The 20,416-nt window shown below is 44.6% G+C and overlaps 1 protein-coding gene across 1 annotated transcript in view; it reads left to right on the forward strand.

Moving 5' to 3' along the window:
• The window catches only part of LOC125309278 (zinc finger CCHC domain-containing protein 2-like), a gene marked incomplete in the record, with an annotated part of 52,962 nt that overhangs the window by 21,405 nt on the left and 11,141 nt on the right, over nucleotides 1-20,416 (forward strand). The window contains 4 exon segments of the mRNA XM_048266077.1: nucleotides 7,145-7,216; nucleotides 7,690-7,790; nucleotides 9,430-9,539; nucleotides 20,389-20,416. Coding sequence (XP_048122034.1) covers nucleotides 7,145-7,216; nucleotides 7,690-7,790; nucleotides 9,430-9,539; nucleotides 20,389-20,416 — 311 coding nt within the window.

Below are 20,416 nucleotides of genomic sequence, written 5' to 3' on the forward strand. Positions count from 1 at the left end.
AGTGCTCAAATTTAAAATAGCTAAAACATGTTGTTAGTTATTAGTCATCTAGTCATTCAGGATGCACCTGTAGAATGAGGTCATGTAGAGTACGCCTTCTTGTCCCAACATATTTAGTCTGGCCCCGTTGTTCTCTACTAGCGTTGTGACTAGCTGAGAGTAGGCCGCTGCCACTGTTGTGCTCAAAAATTGCTCTCCTGTTATTACACACGAGGCAAATCTGGGCCGAAATTACGGGTCTGATTCTAGACTTGGCACCATGATCTGGCATGTAAGTGGAGACGTTAGCCCAATTGAGCCTTGCGAGCGAATAAAACACTTGGCCGGCAATTCCTGGCACCTCCGCTAAGCCACCAAACTGGCACCGCCGCTAACTCTCACCAAGGAAGGTGCAAGTCCGCCCTCTCTGACTAGGCTTCTGTCGACCCACTCCATCAGTTCACTGTCGAGAGGTACGCACTCACACATCTACATTCTAAACCGCAGCACTTAAAGTGGTTTTTCAGAGCACTTTAGCTGAATGAAAATGATTTAGGCAATATATCAGAAATGACTGACCTGGTAATCAATAAGTTTGGATTAGTGTGCAGTGTTTCCCACACTGGGGGAGGGGGGTGAAGGGGGGTGAAGATCATCTTGGTAGTGTATAGGTCTAATTGAGTGCCTGTCACTTTAAGACGTTTGAGGGAACCCTTGCAATTGTAACACAGTTGAAAGGCTGCTGATGTGTGGATGCAATTCATAACGTTTTCTACATAGTTAAAACAAAGGTTCACATACTTCTCCTTGGGACAAGCACTTTTGAATTTTGGAAAACACTTTTCCATTTACATCGGGATTTTTCAAACATTCATTGTCAGAGTCAATAAAATGAGCCCTTCAACGAAATTGACAAGCAGCTGAAAGTAGGCTAAGCATGCTAAATTCGACATCCAAACAGTATTCTAATTTGAGATACTGCTTGATTTCATAACTTAGTTTAGTCTCTTCAATGTAGCCTACTATGTTGTGATAAGACCTTTGCAGAGTTCACTTCAATGCAGCAGTTTTGAACAAATTTGCGCAGCATGGTCACGATGCTAAGCGGATTTAATAGCAATTTAGCCAGACGTCTTCTATGTAATGCTTCTATGTGGCAACAACAATCCTTCAACAATCGTGAATATTTTGTTAAATGCACATGCAGAGGAGTGGCAGCGGGCTACGAGAGAGAGCGGGGCAGGGCAAGGAATGGCTAATTAAATTAAATTAAACATAGAATATTAATCTGTGGCGGACGATTTTTATTTCGTGGCGCCCCGCCACAGATTAGTCAATGTATGGGAAACACTGGTGTGTGTGATGCACTATGAACACACGCGCTGTTCCAAAAAGGCAGTATTCAGGGTTTTCCCTGGGTCTTCAGAGAGTTTAGAATCGTTCAACTACAAAACCTGCACACTACAAACCACTTCCCCATGTTTGTTTATTTGTGGCACACTTGTCAAGAATGGTGATTTTCATGAGCGATTTCTTGTTTGTTTAAGTTTAGGCTAACGTAGGCTAAATCACACGGACCTTTGATTGCAGGGACACAGCCTCGTATGCCTATGTGTGGGGGTGCAAAGGAAAGTGAGTGTGTCAGTCACAAAGTAGGAGATTATCTTGCTCTCAAACAAACAATGACTACTATGACCTTTTTGCTAACTTTGCAGGAATAGTGCACCATGGTCCTTGCTTGTTGCAGTTTGACCCAGACAAGTTCCAATACCTCTCTTGGACAACAGCTACATTGGCTGGCTACTTTGACCTTTAAGCTAGCTATGCAACAATAGTGCACCATGGTCCTGGTTTGTTGCAGTTACTTTGATCCTTACAGGTTTCTATACCACACCACTAGTGTCCGTTTCGCTGTGTATATCATGCGTCATGGTGCAGGTCAGCTGTTGGCTTCATTGAGCAGCTGCAGACGGAAAAACTAAGGTGCCGTTTACACGACGCCGGTTTTTGTGAAACCGGTGAGGTTTTGTTAACGGTTACGCCTTGCGTGTACACGACGCCTGCAATTTAGGAGACTGAAACCGATAGCTTTTGAAACCGGCTTCCGAAGTGGGAACTTTTGAAACCGCCGGCTAACTTTCGCCGTGTAGACGCCTGTAGGTGCGAAGCCGGCAACTTTATGACGACATAGCCCCACCTCTCAACTCAGCCACGGCACTCGACCTGACATGCTGCTTGTCAAAACAAACCAAACCATTTATTTATCATATTAAAATGTTTTTCTTTCCCCTATCAGCCTTTAGTGGCTAAGTTAGAAGCACACGTTAGCTTAACTTAGTTAAACATTAGCTTACTGCATGTTAGTGTTTTCTCCAGTGGTGCTCAGATCTAATGCAATGCGTAGGCTAAGCATTTGAAATTTCACATAGCAGTCACATACCTTGAAAATGAACTTTATTAGTTTAACAGTTGAATTGAAAACCGAATTGTCTGTAGTCTCCTTATTTCATGCGACTGCTTAACCAGAGCCCTTATTAGACATTCTCTGGCTTAACAAACTGTGAAAACCGCGATTTATGCGAAATTAACATGAAGCTTCTGCACAGCGGTGCCATCAACTGGTCTGGAATATGCACTACAGCACATTTAGCCGGTTACACCTCTGTGTGTACACGCAAGGTTTTTTCTTGCCGGTGTCGTTAAAGGTGTGAAAGCTGTAAGAGAAAATGTATCTATCTTTCCCCCTGTGTTGGAATCTTTCACATAGAGACAAAGACCAAGCTGCCCCTCCCGTTAGGTCCTCCCGAAGAGAGTCGAGTCGGGTGGAAAGACGTGGACATCTGGGTCCATGGAGAAGCACGAGCTGAACGTCGAGTGTCATTGTGTTATGACATGCGCCACGCCAAATGACCTAACTCTGCTGAATGCTTCTGTGTTGGGTCATCACTGTGCTGTCAGCATGCTCTAAATAACAATCGAAAGAAAGAAATGGCTAAGCAATCAACACTAAAAATAAAGTTGGTTGTTTTCGGTGGTTTTTGTTTTCAATGGTGTGTGTGTGTGTGTGTGTGTGTGTGTGTGTGTGTGTGTGTGTGTGTGTGTGTGTGTGTGTGTGTGTGTGTGTGTGTGTGTGTGTGTGTGTGTGTGTGTGTGTGTGTGTGTGTGTGTGTGTGTGTGTGTGTGTGTGTGTGTGTGTGTGTGTGTGTGTGTGTGTGTGTGTGTGTGTGTGTGTGTGTGTGTGTGTGTGTGTGTTATTTGCAGGCTACTTCCAGAGAAACAAGCAGGGATGGATTACTGCACGGGCCTACCGAGCCCAGGCCCAAGGGGTCAGGGGGCCCTGAAGCCTAAGCCTTTGCATGAAATCATTGCCTCAATATCAACAAATCAGGATGTAGGCTATGAATCTGATTGAATTTAGTATTGGCCATCCCCAAAATGCACCAGGATACAGGAAATCACATCAAACAAATTAAAAATGTTCTGGGGGAGGACCCCCAACCCCCCCCCCCTTCCACATATACGACAATAAGTGGGGGGCCCTTAATACATCTGGGCCTGGAAGTTCATAATCCGCCCATGGAAACAAGGCTCCAAAAGAGAGTTCAGTCTCCTTGTATGTGGGACGTCAATGAGCCGTGTTTGTTTCCGGAACCTTCATTTTGCCAAACCCATGCGAGGCTGGTGCCCCCTCGGATAAGGCCTGGCACACAGGCCTAGAATGCAGGCATGGACGCACTGCTATTGTGCCCCGGCTCGTGAGTAGATGGAATTTGACAGGGCATCCTTCTCTTGGGGCGGGATGCACACAAACACATTCTACCCAACCGAGGGCGGCTTCTGTATTAGAAGCATAACGTTGAAGATTTCTGATTGTCAGGCTAAGAGTTTGTTTTGGTGAAGAACAATTCTAGTTGTGTACCAGATCAACCATACCAATGCAGGAGATCTTGAAATTGGACTTTGGAATGCAGAGGACTTTGGAATGCAGAGGACTTTGGAATGCAGAGGACTTGGAATGCAGAGGACTTGGGAAGGTTCCAGAATTTGCATTCACTGTATTGGCCAACCTGTTGCCCAAGCTCTGTCTGATGACATTGATCTGGTCTGACAGTCCTCCCCAATCTCGTTTTGAGACCATTTTTTTTTACGCCCAATTAAGTCCTGTTGTTGCCATCAGTGGCCTAGGAAAGCGTATGTCACATGATCTGATGGCAGGTATTTATCTTCATGCAGGTCGCTCCTCCTCCTCTACTCCGTACGACCTGCTGGAGTGTGCAGTTGGTGTTTTTCGGCCGTTAGCCTACCTCCTCACAGTTCTGTAAAAAAATAACGAAAATAAGAATTAAATAAACAAAAGCCTGTCTGTGTGAATCATGCTGATTAGTTCTCTCCGGTCAGAAATGCCCTGGAAAAGACTCTGTGTGTGCGTGCGTGCGTGTGTGTTTCATTTCTTTTTTCCCTCATATTCTGCTGTTTTAGATGTATGAAATTATAGGGCCCACGTCTGTAAGCATACATCATGTGTTGTTATGAACTGTAATGTTGCCAGCCGCTTGCCGTACAGGTCTGCCTGAGTTGGGCTTTTTTGAAGTTTCCAGTTTGCGGTTCCCGTGCCCTGAATTGACCTTTCTGCAGCCGCCTGATTGTTTTTGGTGTGCGAGGTGGGAGTGGAGGAAAAGCTGAGCGTTGGACTGAAGCAAGCTGAGAGAAACTGCTGCCTGCTCACATCTGTCCTACGCCACGCAAACACACTCGTTCTCACCTACTCGCCTTATTGTTTCTCTCTCTCTTCTCTTCATCTCTCTTTCTTTCTTTCCATTTCTCTTCCCCACTCTCTCTCCTCTACTCTTTCTCATTATAGCTTCGCTCTCATTCTCATTCCCTCTCTGTTCATTCCTCTCTTCCCCTTCTCTCTTTCTTCCTCCCTCTTTCTCACTTTTCTCTTCCCCTGTCACTCATTCTTTAGCCCCTCCCCTCCCCTCGTCCACCCCAGAGTGCGACCCGTTCCCTAATAACCCGCCTGGAGTCCTCGGCCCCTGAAAGAGCCGCTTGTTTGCCGGCCCTGCTTGACCTGCAGCCTCTCTGGGACAGAGTAGAGGAGGCGCCAGGACTCCCAACACGGACCTGCCACTTCAGACACACACACACACACACACACAGAGAAAGCGAGAGAGAGAGATAGAGACATAGACTGGGAGAGGACGTACACAGGTTATAGCTCAATACTAGTATTTCAATCTTACAACTTGCAGAAACACACGGCACACTACACACACCTCCTTGGGTCTTTTCACGAGAGGGGTTCTCCCAGTTTGGACGATGCTCTGCTTGGCGCTGTCGGCTTGCCCCCGGATGCTAGCTGGCAGGTTGGCATGGCTCCCCTTAGTTGTGTGTCGGAGGGAGCGAGCGAGCAGAAGCCTGTTGGACTGCTAAGCGGAGCATTCCTGTTTTTGCCCCCTTTCTCTAGTCCCTTTCACGCGTAAACCAGAGGGCATTGACCCTGGCAGAGTGCCCGGTGGGTTGGTGACACATTGTGCTCTCTTTGGCAAAATAGGAAATGTGGTAAGGACAGAACTGGGTTTTGGTCGTGATGACATCCGACACCGATCTTGACGCAATATCGCCCTATTTCTGAAGACAGGAACCGCACGGATTTGAGGAGAACACGGGTTCGTTTCAGGGCGTTCCACGATACACTTGGAGAAGAACTTCTCTGCCATTTGGTCAGCGGAGCTGCCTTGACTCCCCGTCTGGGTTTTCAATCTCCCCAGCGGCACAAAGCTAGTTTGCCATTTTGTGGCTAATTGGCCACTGCTTGTTTGCTAATCTAATTCCCAGTGATATTGTGCTATCTTTAGCTCCATGATTGTTTCAGCTGAAGGCTACACTATGAACGGTGTTTTCTGTTGGGTGGGGGAGGACAATACCTCCGCCGATCTTCTTTATCGAACATGTGACGTGAACACACACACTCATCATCTGTGTGTGTGTGTGGGGGCGGGGGCGGGGGGCAATACCTCTGCTGATCTTTTTCGAACATTAGGATTTGTGCTGCAGTTGATTCTACTGCGGTGCATCAGGTCAAATTAAGATTGTTTTGGTGTGGGCTTACTAAATGTGGGAAGTAGAGCGCCGTCGCTGCTGTAATCAGACACCCCTCTTCTGCCGTGATGTCTACCCGTAGTCCTAATGTGTGTCGTTTACCTTCCTAATGTGTGTTGTCTACCTGTAGTCCTAATGCGTGTCGTCTACCTGTAGTCCTAATGTGTGTGGTCATGTGCCTGATCCATATATCAGATCAGATGCGTATAGCCTACAGGAGGACCGGAATAGTCACCCTCCACGGTATGGAAACTTTTGTCAACATAAACAAGCTTTATGGTTACCCTTGGTTACCCTTTACCCTGAATGATTAAGCTCACTTTTTGGAGCTTTTGTGCTGGGTGTTTTTTTCCCCTGGCTATTGAAAGCTGTCGGCGGTGTGGTTTGATGCTTGGCGGTGTGGTTTGATGCTTGGCTAGATGAGTCAGCGATTCAGCGTTTCTCCCTCTGTCTGTACATATCAAAAGTCTCATATTCAGTCACCAATCCGTGCGTTTGCTGCCAGACATGATGTTTAGTCTGCTGCCCCTCTCTCCTCTAACATGTTGATGTTTTTTTCTTCTTTGCAACAAATACATGGTGGTTGTAACCCCCTCAATCTGTTTTATGGCCTTTGCTGCCCCAACTGTTTTTGGCGGCTGTTTTATTTATGTGTGTTTGTTCTCTTTGTGCCAACACAAGCTCAGGAAATGAACGTTTAGATAAGTATGTTTTTCTATGGCTCATATATTCTGCCCGTTTTCAAGTGTAAGTGTAGAACTGTATGACACGCGAAACACACACACACACACACACACACACACACACACACACACACACACACACACACACACACACACACACACACACTGAAATGACATAAGCTGACAATAGACAATAATCTAAGCTTTCCAAAATGACGCCAGCCACCAGACAATCATTGTGTCCATCACAGTTGTGGCACGATGTACAGCTGTGGAATAGAAACCTTTTAAATGTAGGCTTTTAATGTTTTCAGTGCAAATTACCTTATTTATTTTTTAGAGGTGTTAATTCAGTCTCATTCACTGACTTGTCTTTGCAGGTGAAGTGGTCAGACTCAACATCAAGCAAAGTAACGAAAACCCATCTAGAGCTGGAGAGCTTCCTGTTAAAGGTATGGAACTTCCTGTTAAAGGTATGGACCTTCTTCAATCTGAAATAGGCAGGGAGCGTTGCCAGCCATCGCACAGGCAGTTTGTTTTCCTTTGTTTCCCTTACCGTTTGTTGATATCCAAGGCAAATGGGTGGGTGGCGCTGACATTAGTGCACAAGACAAGGTGCAAGCCCATCAGTCTACCACATTTGCATGTAAACAGATAAAATGATAGAAACAGTATAACGATGTAAAAGTAAAACCTGTTCTGTAACAAGCTTGTGTTTGTCATTCCAGTATGTTTGGGACACAGATAGTTGACCAATGTAATATATTGTGATCTGTGTTGACAGTTAGCTCTTTTGAATTACACCGTGTTGGCTGATTATTGTCGTGATAGAAGTGGTAGTTTGCCATATTGATCAACAGTGTGACCAATGTCCCAGGCCTGATCGGACTGTGCTTGTCCTTTTTCTGTTGTTTTGCGTTCGCAGCTTCCAAAGGAGCAGTCGACGGAGTCGTTCGAGAAGGGCATCCTGCATCTGCTCAACCAGGGTGAAAAGTACGAGCAGCGGGAAGTGGAAAGGAACCTCAAGTGAGCGGCGCTCTTTATGTTCTCTTCTTCAGGCGCTCTGGCCCTCTATCTAGCGCTGTGTTCTGGCCCTCTATCTAGCGCTGTGTTCTGGCCCTCTCTGGCCCTCTGTGTCTGGTGCTGTGTGTTTGTGTCCACCGTCGCTTTGCACCAAATGGCAGAAGGTTCTAGAGGGGTCTAGGATCACCAAATGGCAGAAGGTTCTAGAGGGGTCTAGGATCACCAAATGGCAGGAGGTTCTAGAGGGGTCTAGGATCACCAAATGGCAGGAGGTTCTAGAGGGGTCTAGGATCACCAAATGGTAGAAGGTTCTAGAGGGATCTAGGATCTGGAGCCATAACAGGACCTTTTCTTTTTCTGCTCTTGGTTCTCTTCCCCACTGTGGTGCTGCACTGACATTAACTATGTACTGCTATGCCATGTTGGATTGCCTATGCCAAGCTCATGGCTGGCTTCACATGGCTGAATATCACACATAGCTAAACTAACACAAGTGATTCAATTAAGTATGAATATCACACATAGCTAAACTAACACAAGTGATTCAGTTACATCTGAATATCACACATAGCTAAACTAACACAAGTGATTTAATTAAGTCTGAAATCTTGAACGTAGTGTTCTTGTAGTCATTGTGAAGGAATGCTTATCCTGTACCAGTTTAAAACCGAAAGACTTCATAATATGCACCTTGCTACACACACACACACACACACACACACACACACACACACACACACACACACACACACGTGTACACACACACGCCATCTACGTCTGCAAGGGCACACATACACATGTGTTAGCACCTAGTGTTGCTGTGATGTCTTGAGAGCAACAATGCCCCCTTCTGGATATCCAACTTGATTGGCTGCATTTCCTTAAGTTTCATTTTGTGTGAAGAGGCATCAGATGGGTGGAGCAGCTACTGCAGTCGGAATCGAGGAGAGAGCTCCCTGGGGGGGAGAAACTGAGGAGGGAGTTGGTGATGTGGGTGGGGATGTTTTAGGTGGTGTGTTGTAAAGGTGATTATGGGTGATGTGGATGGGGCTGTTTTAGGTGGTGTTTTGTAAAGGTGATTATGGAGCAGCTTGGCCCTGTCGTGGTCATGGCCTGCATGATAATTTGGTTACAGTGCAGACAAGCAAAACCTTAGTTTGGTTTTGTTTTCTGTCCTCGTGGCATGTCACCTCTGACCACACATTGGGCTCCCTATCTGATGCATGAGGGTGATTCAGAACAGCGCTTCCTTCCTGGTCAAAGCATCGCTACTGAATGCAGAAGCTTACTTTGCATTGTCAGTTCTTCAGATGCAGATCTCTTAATGTAGAATATTAGATCAGATCATATTAACATACAGGGGATATCTGTTTTCAAAGCTGTCTCCTATTACAGTTTAGACCTACACTAAGGAAGGAACACCGTTCATTGTCTTGTATCAATTCAGATGTCATTATGTTTGTGTGAGATCTTTGTGGCTGTGTATCTGTATGTCATTATGTTTGTGTGAGATCTTTGTGGCTGTATCTGTATGTCATTATGTTTGTGAGATCTTTGTGGCTGTGTATCTGTATGCCTATGTGTTTGTTATTTGTTTGGAAAACCGGTTCATGCTGAATGGTCATGTTGTTGGTGTGTCCAGGGAGACGTTCCTGTCTGCGCCACCTGCCTTCCGTCAGACTGGCCAGGTGTGTGGCTTCTTCCTCACCGACTGCTCTTCCTCTTCCTCCTCCAGCAACAGCTGTAGCAAATGTAAGTTTCTGTTTGTGTGTGAGAAAGAGAAGTGCTGCTTATGCATCCATATTTTATTCAAATTTTGCTGTTGAACTGAAATGCAGCAGATGATTTTCTAAAGAATGACCTCATAGAAGTGTCCGAGCTTTGCCTCCCTGTTGCATTGTGTGCTCCCCATGTCCATTCCGACCTGATTGACCCGCAGTTGTCAGAGAACAAGGCAGAACTAATTGATACTTTTGGACAGCTCTGAGGCAGCATCTGTGTCGGTTCTAGTTATGTCCCTCTGTGTGATTGGTTCTAGTTATGTCCCTCTGTGTGATTGGTTCTACTGTAGTTATGTCCCTCTGTGTGAGCGGTTCTAGTTATGTCCCTCTATGTGATTGGTTCTACTGTAGTTATGTCCCTCTGGGTGATTGGTTCTCAGTGTTTCCCACAGATTCAATTTGTGGCGGTAGCTGACTTTGACAACGGGGGGGGGATGAAGATCGTCTTGGTAGTGTATAGGTCTAATTGGGTGCCTGTCACTTTAAGACGTTTGAGGGAACCCTTGCAATTGTAACACAGTTGAAAGGCTGCTGATGTGTGGATGCAATTCATAACGTTTTCTACATAGTTAAAATAAAGGTTCGTACTTCTCCTTGGGACAAGCACTTTTGAAATTTGGAAAACACTTTTCCATTTACATCGGGATTTTGCAAACACTCAGTGTCAGAGTCAATAAAATGAGCCCTTCAACGAAATTGACAAGCAGCTGTAAGTAGGCTAAGCATGCTAAATTCGACATCCAAACAGTATTCTAACGTTAGCTTTGAGATACTGCTTGATTTCATAACTTAACTTAGTTTAGTCTCTTCAATGTAGCCTACTATGGTGTGATAAGACCTTAGCAGAGTTCACTTCAATGCAGCAGTTTTGAACAAATTTGGCGCAGCATGGTCAATGATGCTAAGCGGATTTAATAGCAATTTAGCCAGACGTCTTCTATGCAATGCTTCTATGTGGCAACAACAATCCTTCAACAATTGTGAATGTTTTGTTAAATGCACATGCAGAGGAGTGGCAGCGGGCTACGAGAGAGAGCGGGGCGGGGCAAGGAAAGGCTGCGTGCGTAAAAAGCTCAATGACAATACAAGGATTTGACCTTATATTTAATTTAAATTAAATTAAACATAGAATATTCATCTGTGGCAGCTGATTTTTATTTCGTGGCGCCCCGCCACAGATTAGTCAATGTATGGGAAACACTGGGTTCTAGTTGTGTCCCTCTGTCTGAGCGGTTCTAGTTATGTCCCTCTGTGTATGCGGTTCTAGTTATGTCCCTCTGTATGAGCGGTGAAAGGTGAGGCTGTAGGCAGGAAGGCCAGCTGAAGCGGTGGGAGTCTCTGGTCCAGTTCGGACATGCTTGTTAAACTCGCGTCACGGAATGGGACGGAATGCCCAGTGGACATAACAGGACCTTTTTTTTTTCTGCTCTTGGTTCTCTTCCCCACTGCGGTGCTGCACTGACATTAACTATGTACTGCTATGCCATGTTGGATTGCCTATGCCATGAAATCACAATTCCTTGTCGGATACCACCCCAATAGTCTTAGTAATTTATGTCTAGCTGATTACTCAGACATGTTTGAGCTTTTCCCCACCAGTGCTGACCCTGTAACACACTGGAAGACCAGTGTTGACCAGTGCTGACCCCTTAACACACTGGAAGACCAGTGTTGACCAGTGCTGACCCCGTAACACACTGGAAGACCAGTGCTGACCTCGTAACACACTGGAAGACCAGTGCTGACCCCTTAACACACTGGAAGATAATGAAATACGAGTCTGGAGAGAAAGATTGAATTGGAAGTCAAGCGCCAGTCAAGGGGTCTAGGATCACCAAATGGCAGAAGGTTCTAGAGGGGTCTAGGATCACCAAATGGCAGGAGGTTCTAGAGGGGTCTAGGATCACCAAATGGCAGAAGGTTCTAGAGGGGTCTAGGATCACCAAATGGTAGAAGGTTCTAGAGGGATCTAGGATCTGGAGCCATAACAGGACCTTTTCTTTTTCTGCTCTTGGTTCTCTTCCCCACTGCGGTGCTGCACTGACATTAACTATGTACTGCTATGCCATGTTGGATTGCCTATGCCAAGCTCATGGCTGGCTTCACAAGTCTGAATATCACACATAGCTAAACTAACACAAGTGATTCAATTAAGTCTGAATATCACACATAGCTAAACTAACACAAGTGATTCAATTAAGTCTGAATATCACACATAGCTAAACTAACACAAGTGATTCAATTAAGTCTGAATATCACACATAGCTAAACTAACACAAGTGATTCAATTAAGTCTGAATATCACACATAGCTAAACATAAGCTATCACACATAACATAAGCTATACCTTTCTCTCTACACTCCTCACACTTCCTCGCTCATTCTTTCACTTACTCACTCACTCACTCACTCAGTCTTCTTTTCTCTCTCTTACTCGTCCGCAGTCTCTCTCTGAATTTCTCCCCCTCTCTCCCTGCCCCCCCTCCCTCTCTGTCTGACTGCCTGTCTGTGTCTCTGTGTTTCTTTTGTGTGTGTGAGTGAGTGTGAACGCATTGATCTCAGAAGTGCAGTAAATCATCCAGTCAACACATAGCTGCCAATGTGAGAGCCTAGGGCCAGGAAAAGATCTGCCCTGAGGAGCTCATAGAGCCCAGGGCCAGGAGAAGAGCTGCCCTGAGGAGCTCATAGAGCCCAGGGCCAGGAGAAGAGCTGCCCTGAGGAGCTCATAGCTGCCCTGAGGATCACATAGCTGCCCTGAGGAGCTCATAGCTGCTCTGAGGAGCTCATAGCTGCCCTGAGGATCACATAGCTGCCCTGAGGAGCTCATAGCTGCTCTGAGGAGCACATAGCTGCCCTGAGGATCACATAGCTGCCCTGAGGATCACATAGCTGCCCTGAGGAGCACATAGAGCCCAGGGCCAGGAGAAGAGCTGCCCTGAGGAGCTCATAGAGCCCAGGGCCAGGAGAAGAGCTGCCCTGAGGAGCTCATAGCTGCTCTGAGGAGCACATAGAGCCAGGAGAAGAGCTGCCCTGAATGGTTCTACAGTGACTACCAGGGGAATAAAGATGATATATTATACCAAAATGAATAAAGCTATGCCCTGCACCTATATGTGCTGTAAACTTGCTAGCATAGTTATTCCTCTTTTGCCAAACTTTCAGAATTATCAAGGTTTTCTCATTCGAAGTTAGCTTGCGCTAGCTGCTTTTTGGGTCACTGTACCACCTTTTTTTTTTTTTTTTTTTTTTTCAAATATTTAGCCCACCCAAACCATTTGCTGTGTCTTAATTTGTACATTGATGTAAAATTAATCAGAAAACATTTAGTGTATATTTAACATTTTTAATCCTTCGGCAATGTATCTATCAGTTACCCTGGGAATCCAGAGTTCTCGTGGAAGCATTTGCTCAGACTCTGGCAACGAGTAATAATGCACGTAACTTGCCCCTTGCATCGCAGGGAACCAATCATATCTGTGAATCTGATATAGGCGGGCCAGAGGCGAGCTAAACAGATGACCGACGTAGTGTTATCCAATTGCGTCGAGGTCCGGAATCAGTCAGTTAACATTGATCGTATAGTGTTATCCAATTGCGTGCAAGTGAAATTTTCAAATGCGTGCTTGGTGCCGCCCCTCGAGTTAGGCTATTACGTTATTCGTGGCCAGACCCTTAATCTTTCAGTCACCGTACCAAAATTATGACTTTGATACGATACCTGCCAAAAATATCTCGATGCTCGATACTGAAACGATACCACGGCAAAATCCTAAAATATCTGGAAAAGAAAGGGCGCAGACCTCCAAGTGTATTGAGTCATTTGTGTTGAATTTGGTGCACTTTTGTAGTGTGCAGGTCAATTCTGGGTTCTAAACGTCCTACATAATTATTATTTTTTATAGTCAGTAAAAAAGTAATTTGTGTGTGATTAAAGGAAAATTCCGGTATTTAGCATGTTTTGGATGAACTAGAGTGGTGGACACCGAAATTTTGACGATTGGTCCTGTCTCGACTTTTCTTTTTTTTTTCTTTTTTAAGTATATTTTTTTGTGTTTTTTTGCCTTTATACGTATAGGACCGTGAAGAGTGAGACAGGAAGTAAGTGGGAGAGAGAGATGGGGTGGGACCGGGATATGACCGCAGGTCGGATTCGAACCTGGGTCCCCGTGGGCACTTGGACCCGTATATGGTATGAGCGCTGTAGCCTGTTGTGCCACAGCGCCCCCCTGTCTCGACTTTTCTGACTCGTTTTGAATCGCCTTTGAATACTCACCGCGATTTGTCGAGACAGGACCAATCGGCAAAATTTCGGTGTCCACCACTCTAGTTCATCCAAAACAAACCAGAAAAGGGACTCAAAGTGCTAAATACCGGAATTTTCCTTTAAGTCCTTTATTGTTTGTTATAGTTAATTTACATTGTGTTGTGTTTTGGCAATAAAGTACCTTTTAAATAGCCAAAGTAGGCTAGATCAAGGTCAGTGTTGAAATTACTGCATGCAAATCACTGAATGCTATGCAGAGGGGCCTAATCTTTAGGCCATCTGATGTAAGCTACCCTAGGCCTTCCCGTGTTTATGGGATTTCCCGTGTCTATGGGAAAAGGGAAAAAGTGAAGATAGTCTTCTTTGCCCCAGTGTACAAGTACGACGTTCCAACCAGGTCTTCGTCAGATAGGCCTACACCATTACCTGTTGCAATATATCTGTGTACATTACATCTATTTCTTTGATAAGATTATTTGCTACCACGTAACAATGAGCCGCTAATTATCAGGACCCAACATGCTTCAGTGGTAGTATGCTGTGGGCTTTAATTAGCGCATTTCCGGTAGCCTACATCTGGGCAAAAATAATTATTGAACAAATTGCAGTCTACATGCCGTGACAAACATTACCAGTAGTACTGACCAAATATTAAATAGTTTGTTTTATTTGCAAGTTATGGTAATGTTATACTAGCGTGAACATTGCGTTTTCATCCTGTTAGCACAATAGCATAGCATAGCATAGCATAGCATAGCATAGCATAGCATAGCATAGCATAGCATAGCATAGCATAGCATAGCATAGCATAGCATAGCATAGCATAGCATAGCATAGCATAGCATAGCATAGCATAGCATAGCATAGCATAGCATAGCATAGCATAGCATAGCATAGCATAGCATAGCATAGCATAGCATAGCATAGCATAGCATAGCATAGCATAGCATAGCATAGCATAGCATAGCATAGCATAGCATAGCATAGCATAGCATAGCATAGCATAGCATAGCATAGCATAGCATAGCATAGCATAGCATAGCATAGCATAGCATAGCATAGCATAGCATAGCATAGCATAGCATAGCATAGCATAGCATAGCATAGCATAGCATAGCATAGCATAGCATAGCATAGCATAGCATAGCATAGCATAGCATAGCATAGCATAGCATAGCATAGCATAGCATAGCATAGCATAGCATAGCATAGCATAGCATAGCATAGCATAGCATAGCATAGCATAGCATAGCATAGCATAGCATAGCATAGCATAGCATAGCATAGCATAGCATAGCATAGCATAGCATAGCATAGCATAGCATAGCATAGCATAGCATAGCATAGCATAGCATAGCATAGCATAGCATAGCATAGCATAGCATAGCATAGCATAGCATAGCATAGCATAGCATAGCATAGCATAGCATAGCATAGCATAGCATAGCATAGCATAGCATAGCATAGCATAGCATAGCATAGCATAGCATAGCATAGCATAGCATAGCATAGCATAGCATAGCATAGCATAGCATAGCATAGCATAGCATAGCATAGCATAGCATAGCATAGCATAGCATAGCATAGCATAGCATAGCATAGCATAGCATAGCATAGCATAGCATAGCATAGCATAGCATAGCATAGCATAGCATAGCATAGCATAGCATAGCATAGCATAGCATAGCATAGCATAGCATAGCATAGCATAGCATAGCATAGCATAGCGCATAACTTAGCATAGCATAGCAATAGCATAGCGCCCAACTGTAGCACAGAACAGCGCTACTCCAGGGCTGCCTTCTGGCCTGGCCAACCTAGTCAGCCTCTGAGACTGCTGCACATGGCTATGATGTGCTCTGCTGTTAATGATGCTGCTGCACATGGCTATGATGTGCTCTGCTGTTAATGATGCTGCTGCACATGGCTATGATGTGCTCTGCTGTTTATGATGCTGCTGCACTATGATGTGCTCTACTGTTTATGATGCTGCTGCACTATGATGTGCTCTGCTGTTTATGATGCTGCTGCACTATGATGTGCTCTACTGTTTTTGATGCTGCTGCACTATGATGTGCTCTGCTGTTTATGATGCTGCTGCACTATGATGTGCTCTGCTGTTTATGATGCTGCCTCTGCGAGAGCAAGATGGGGTTTGGTTGCTCTGCAGTATTGCATGTTAAACGCCAAACACGTCAAACGTTTTATTTCCAAAAACCAAAATGTTTTGTGAGGCTGGCTGAGCAGAGAAAAAGAAAAGAAGACATTTGAATTCAAATGTAAAAATGAAATCGATTGTTTGCTGAAGTTACCAAAACATCTAGAGCCAGTATCTAATTCTAACAATCTGTTGGTACAATATTAGCCAGAAGTTCCAAAACAAAAGCCTAACTCGACTTGTGATGTGGTGATATGTAGCCGGGAAGATGCCTTGAAGAAACAGCTGGTTGGCAGAACTGTTCGCATACTGGTGTGATTATAACACACGAGAACACAGAACTTTCTAAAATACTGCCTCTCCGTCAATATGCTGGAGTGGGAATATAACACACGAGAACACAGAACTTTCTCAAATACTGCCTCTCCGTCCATATGCTGGAGTGGGAATATGTGCTGATGGTTTTTTTAAGATACTGCTTTTTGTGAGAGGAGGATTAATTGGGCCCTTTTCTGTGCATGTTCTGGCATTTTACTTGCTTTTTGTTTTTTTGCTAGAAGGTTCTTTAAGTCTTTATATCTAGGATCAGTTAAAGATCAATCTAGTTGTCTTTATTTGTTAAGTGCTGGTGCTTTTGTCTGAACCCATGAGTCATGTTTCACAATCTAGGTTGGGAAAAACAGCTTTTCTGTCCTCTCCCTCCCTCTCTCTCTATCTCTCTCTCTCTCTCTCTCTCTCTCTCTCTCTCTCTCTCTCTTCCTCTCTCTCTCTCTCTCTCACTCTTCCTCCCTCCCTCTCTCTCTCCCTCTCTCTCTCTCTCTCTCTCTCTCTCTCTTTCTCCCTCTCTCTCTCTTTCTCCAGGCTTATAAGGTTCGGTTACATTTGGGCTTTCTTCGCCTCCTGGTCCCACAGGAAACGTCACGTTTGTTTTCAGGCGATTTTCAGGCCAGGCTTTCCGACCTCCTCTCGTCCCGCTGGAAGCCCTCTTATAACGTGCCATGTGTGGCTCTCTGTGTGGCTACCCGCCATAGCAGTTCCCTCACGGCAGCAGATTTGGGGGGGGGGGTGTTATTAAAAGCAAATGTGACCCTGACTGGGAGCAAAATTCCCTAACGACTGCCTCAGTCATGTGCCTGTGAGAGGGAACGATTCTCCAGGAGATAGGAGACGAGATCGGTCTCGCCCTGCTTTTTAGTCAGTTACAATATAGCCCAAAGTTCTCTCTCTCTCTTTCTTTCTTTCTTTCTTTCTTTCTGTCTTTCTTCGGTTCTCTCTCTCTCTCTCTCTCTCTCTTCTGTTCTTTCCCTCTCATGCATTGTCTTTCTTTCTCCTCTTAGTCTTATCTCTCCATCACACCCTCATGTTCTGTTCTGTTCTTAAGCCTCATTTATGCTCAACATTAAAAACGGATACAGAGATACAAGCAAAATCTCTGCCTGTTCTCGGAGTTGATTTCGTTAGTCTTTTTTAGTCTGTTTACTTCAAACTTAAGTATACGGTCAGAGCGGATCAGCAGATGAAACTGCCGTGTGCATGTCCGTTAGTGTGGTCACGATACCAAAATTATGACTTCGATACGATACCTGCCATAAATATCCGCGATGCACCGATACTGAAAACGATACTACGGGCGAAATCCTAAGATATCTGGAAAAGAAAGGACTCATACCTCCAAGTGTATTGAGTCATTTGTGTTGAATTGATTGCACTTTTTTGTAGTGTGCAGGTCAATTCTGGGTTCTAAACTTCCTACATAATTATTATTTTTATAGTCAGTAAAATAGTAGGCCTACTTTGTGTGATTAAGTCCCTTATTTTTGTTATAGTTCATTTTACATTCGTTGTGTTTTGCCAATAAAGTAGCTTTAAATAGCCAAACTAGGCTAGATCAAGGTCAGTGTTAAAATTACTGCATGCAAATCACTGAATGCTATGCAGAGGGGCCTAATCTTTAGGCCATCTGATGTACAGTATAGGCTTCCCTAGGCCTTCCCGTGTTCATGGGATTTCTTTGACAGTTGCAAAGGGAAACATGTGAGGATCTTCTTTGCGCTCAGTGTACAAGTACATTCCAACCACTCAGGTCTTCGTCAGATAGGCCTACACTATTACCTGTTGCAATATGTCTGTGTGCATTCCTACATTAGGCTACGTCTATTTCTTTGATAACATGATTTGCTACCACGTAACAATAAGCCGCTATTATTAACACGCTTTGGTGGTATTATATGCTGTGGGCTTTAATTGGCGCATTTCGGGTAGCCTATCCTACATTTGGGCAATACTTATTGAACAAATTGCAGTCTACATGCCATGACAAATATTACCAGTAGTACTGACCGAACATGAAATAGATTGTTTACAAGTTATGGTAATGTTATTCTGGCGTGAACATTGCGCTTTCATCACGTTAGCACCCTATGATTACAGCTCGTTATGTCTCGTCAAAATGATTACAGCTCGTTATGTCTCGTCAAAATTCATTGATGAAGGAAGGTTCGCTTAATCCCAGAGAACTATACTCGTTTCACTTAGGCTAGACTAAAACAGAAGAGAATAACTTGGCACTAACCATGTAGTCGTGTTTTCTATAGCATATTCGTTAACCTGCCGTTCTTTGAACAAAAATGTTGGGATATGTCTGCGAGGTGTTTAGCTAAGTTCCATGCGTAGCCTACTGCTTTTAAATGACTTTGAAACATATTTCACAAACGGGCCTCTGTGTACCTTCACTATTCGCGATGTATCCGAAATAGTAGCAGATTTCACTTCACCTTTTGTTTTATCCACAAGGCCGAGGGGCCGGTTAGGCAAAGAACTACTGTATGTTGGCGTTGGCTGCGCACTCACTCACTCAGAGCTGCCTGCTTGACACGCCCACTTGCCTAGATGCGTGCAAGGAGCAGTGAGAGCAGCAGTTCACGCAGACACAGAACGTTAATTTTAATAAAGTATCGATTCTAAAAACGTCGGAACTCGTATCGTTTTTTTGCGTGAAGGCATCGTGATACCTTTTTAGTATCGCTACACCGTGCAACACTAATGTCCGTATAAAGAGAGCACCTCTCTGCTCTTCTCTTTCCTCTGTGTTCTTCTTCTCTTTCCTGCTCCTCTTTCTGCTCTTCTCTCTTCCTGAAGTTGGTTAATAGCAAAGTTCTTTTCATGGCTTTTTCCTCACTACTGTGCCGCAGTTGTCTCCATCATCTTTGCCCCATTACATGCCACCATCACTTCTCTTTCCCATAACTACAGCGTACCGCTGCATGGCTGCTATTACACCATAGAGTCTAACTACCGCTGCATGGCTGCTATTACACCATAGAGTCTAACTACCGCTGCATGGCTGCTATTACACCATAGAGTCTAACTACTGCGTACTGCTGCAAGGCTGTTATTACACCGTAGAGTCTAACTACAGCGTACCGCTGCATGGCTGCTGTTACACCATAGAGTCTAACTACAGCTGCATGGCTGCTATTACACCATAGAGTCTAACTACCGCTGCATGGCTGCTATTACACCATAGAGTCTAACTACCGCTGCATGGCTGCTATTACACCATAGAGTCTAACTACTGCGTACCGCTGCAAGGCTGTTATTACACCATAGAGTCTAACTACAGCGTACCGCTGCATGGCTGCTATTACACCATAGAGTCTAACTACAGCTGCATGGCTGCTATTACACCATAGAGTCTAACTACTGCGTACCGCTGCTCTGCTCTACTGTTTACCTGTGCTCAGTGGTATAATTAATTCATTCCATTGAGATGGTTTGTTCATGGAATGAATAATTGACTGTAGGAGTTCCAGAGCTCCCTCTGTTCACCTAGTTGGCACCTGCTTGGTAGCCAGGCTGCTCCTACACACCTGACACCTGAAACGGAAACAACGCTGGCTTTTCATTTAGGCCACACTGTAAACCATCACACTGTAATCAACCCGGAGGCTGGATGAGAGGAAATTAAATAAGGCTTTATTATATGTGCAGGGCTTTCAAGGTGTGTGTGTGTGTGTGTGTGTGGGCGTAGGAGTGTGCATGTGCATGCATGTGGTTGAAAGGACTTCATAAAAACGAACTACAATGGAAGTCAAATAAAAGCTACCTGGCCTGCAATGCATGCTACCATGTTAACTCTTGATAAGATGGAACCGAAATGGTGAATTCTCCACATTTTTGCAGGCGTTCTAAACTAAAAGCAAACGCCCCTTTCGAGAGAGTTCCATTATCAGCATCATAGTTGGCCCCACAAGGCTTCCTTTTTAACATTCCATATGTTATCTTAATGCAGAGGAAGTAGATTGGGAACCAAATAGAACGTTCAAGCTTTGTTTTTGTTTTTATTGTTGAAAGGGTCCATAGCATGTTTAATCCCTCTCGTCTGCCGTGTCTCTCCAGGTAACCCTGTCCTCCTGGGGAAAGCCTT

The sequence above is a fragment of the Alosa alosa genome, chromosome 16, assembly GCF_017589495.1.
Source record: "Alosa alosa isolate M-15738 ecotype Scorff River chromosome 16, AALO_Geno_1.1, whole genome shotgun sequence".
NCBI lineage: Eukaryota > Metazoa > Chordata > Actinopteri > Clupeiformes > Clupeidae > Alosa > Alosa alosa.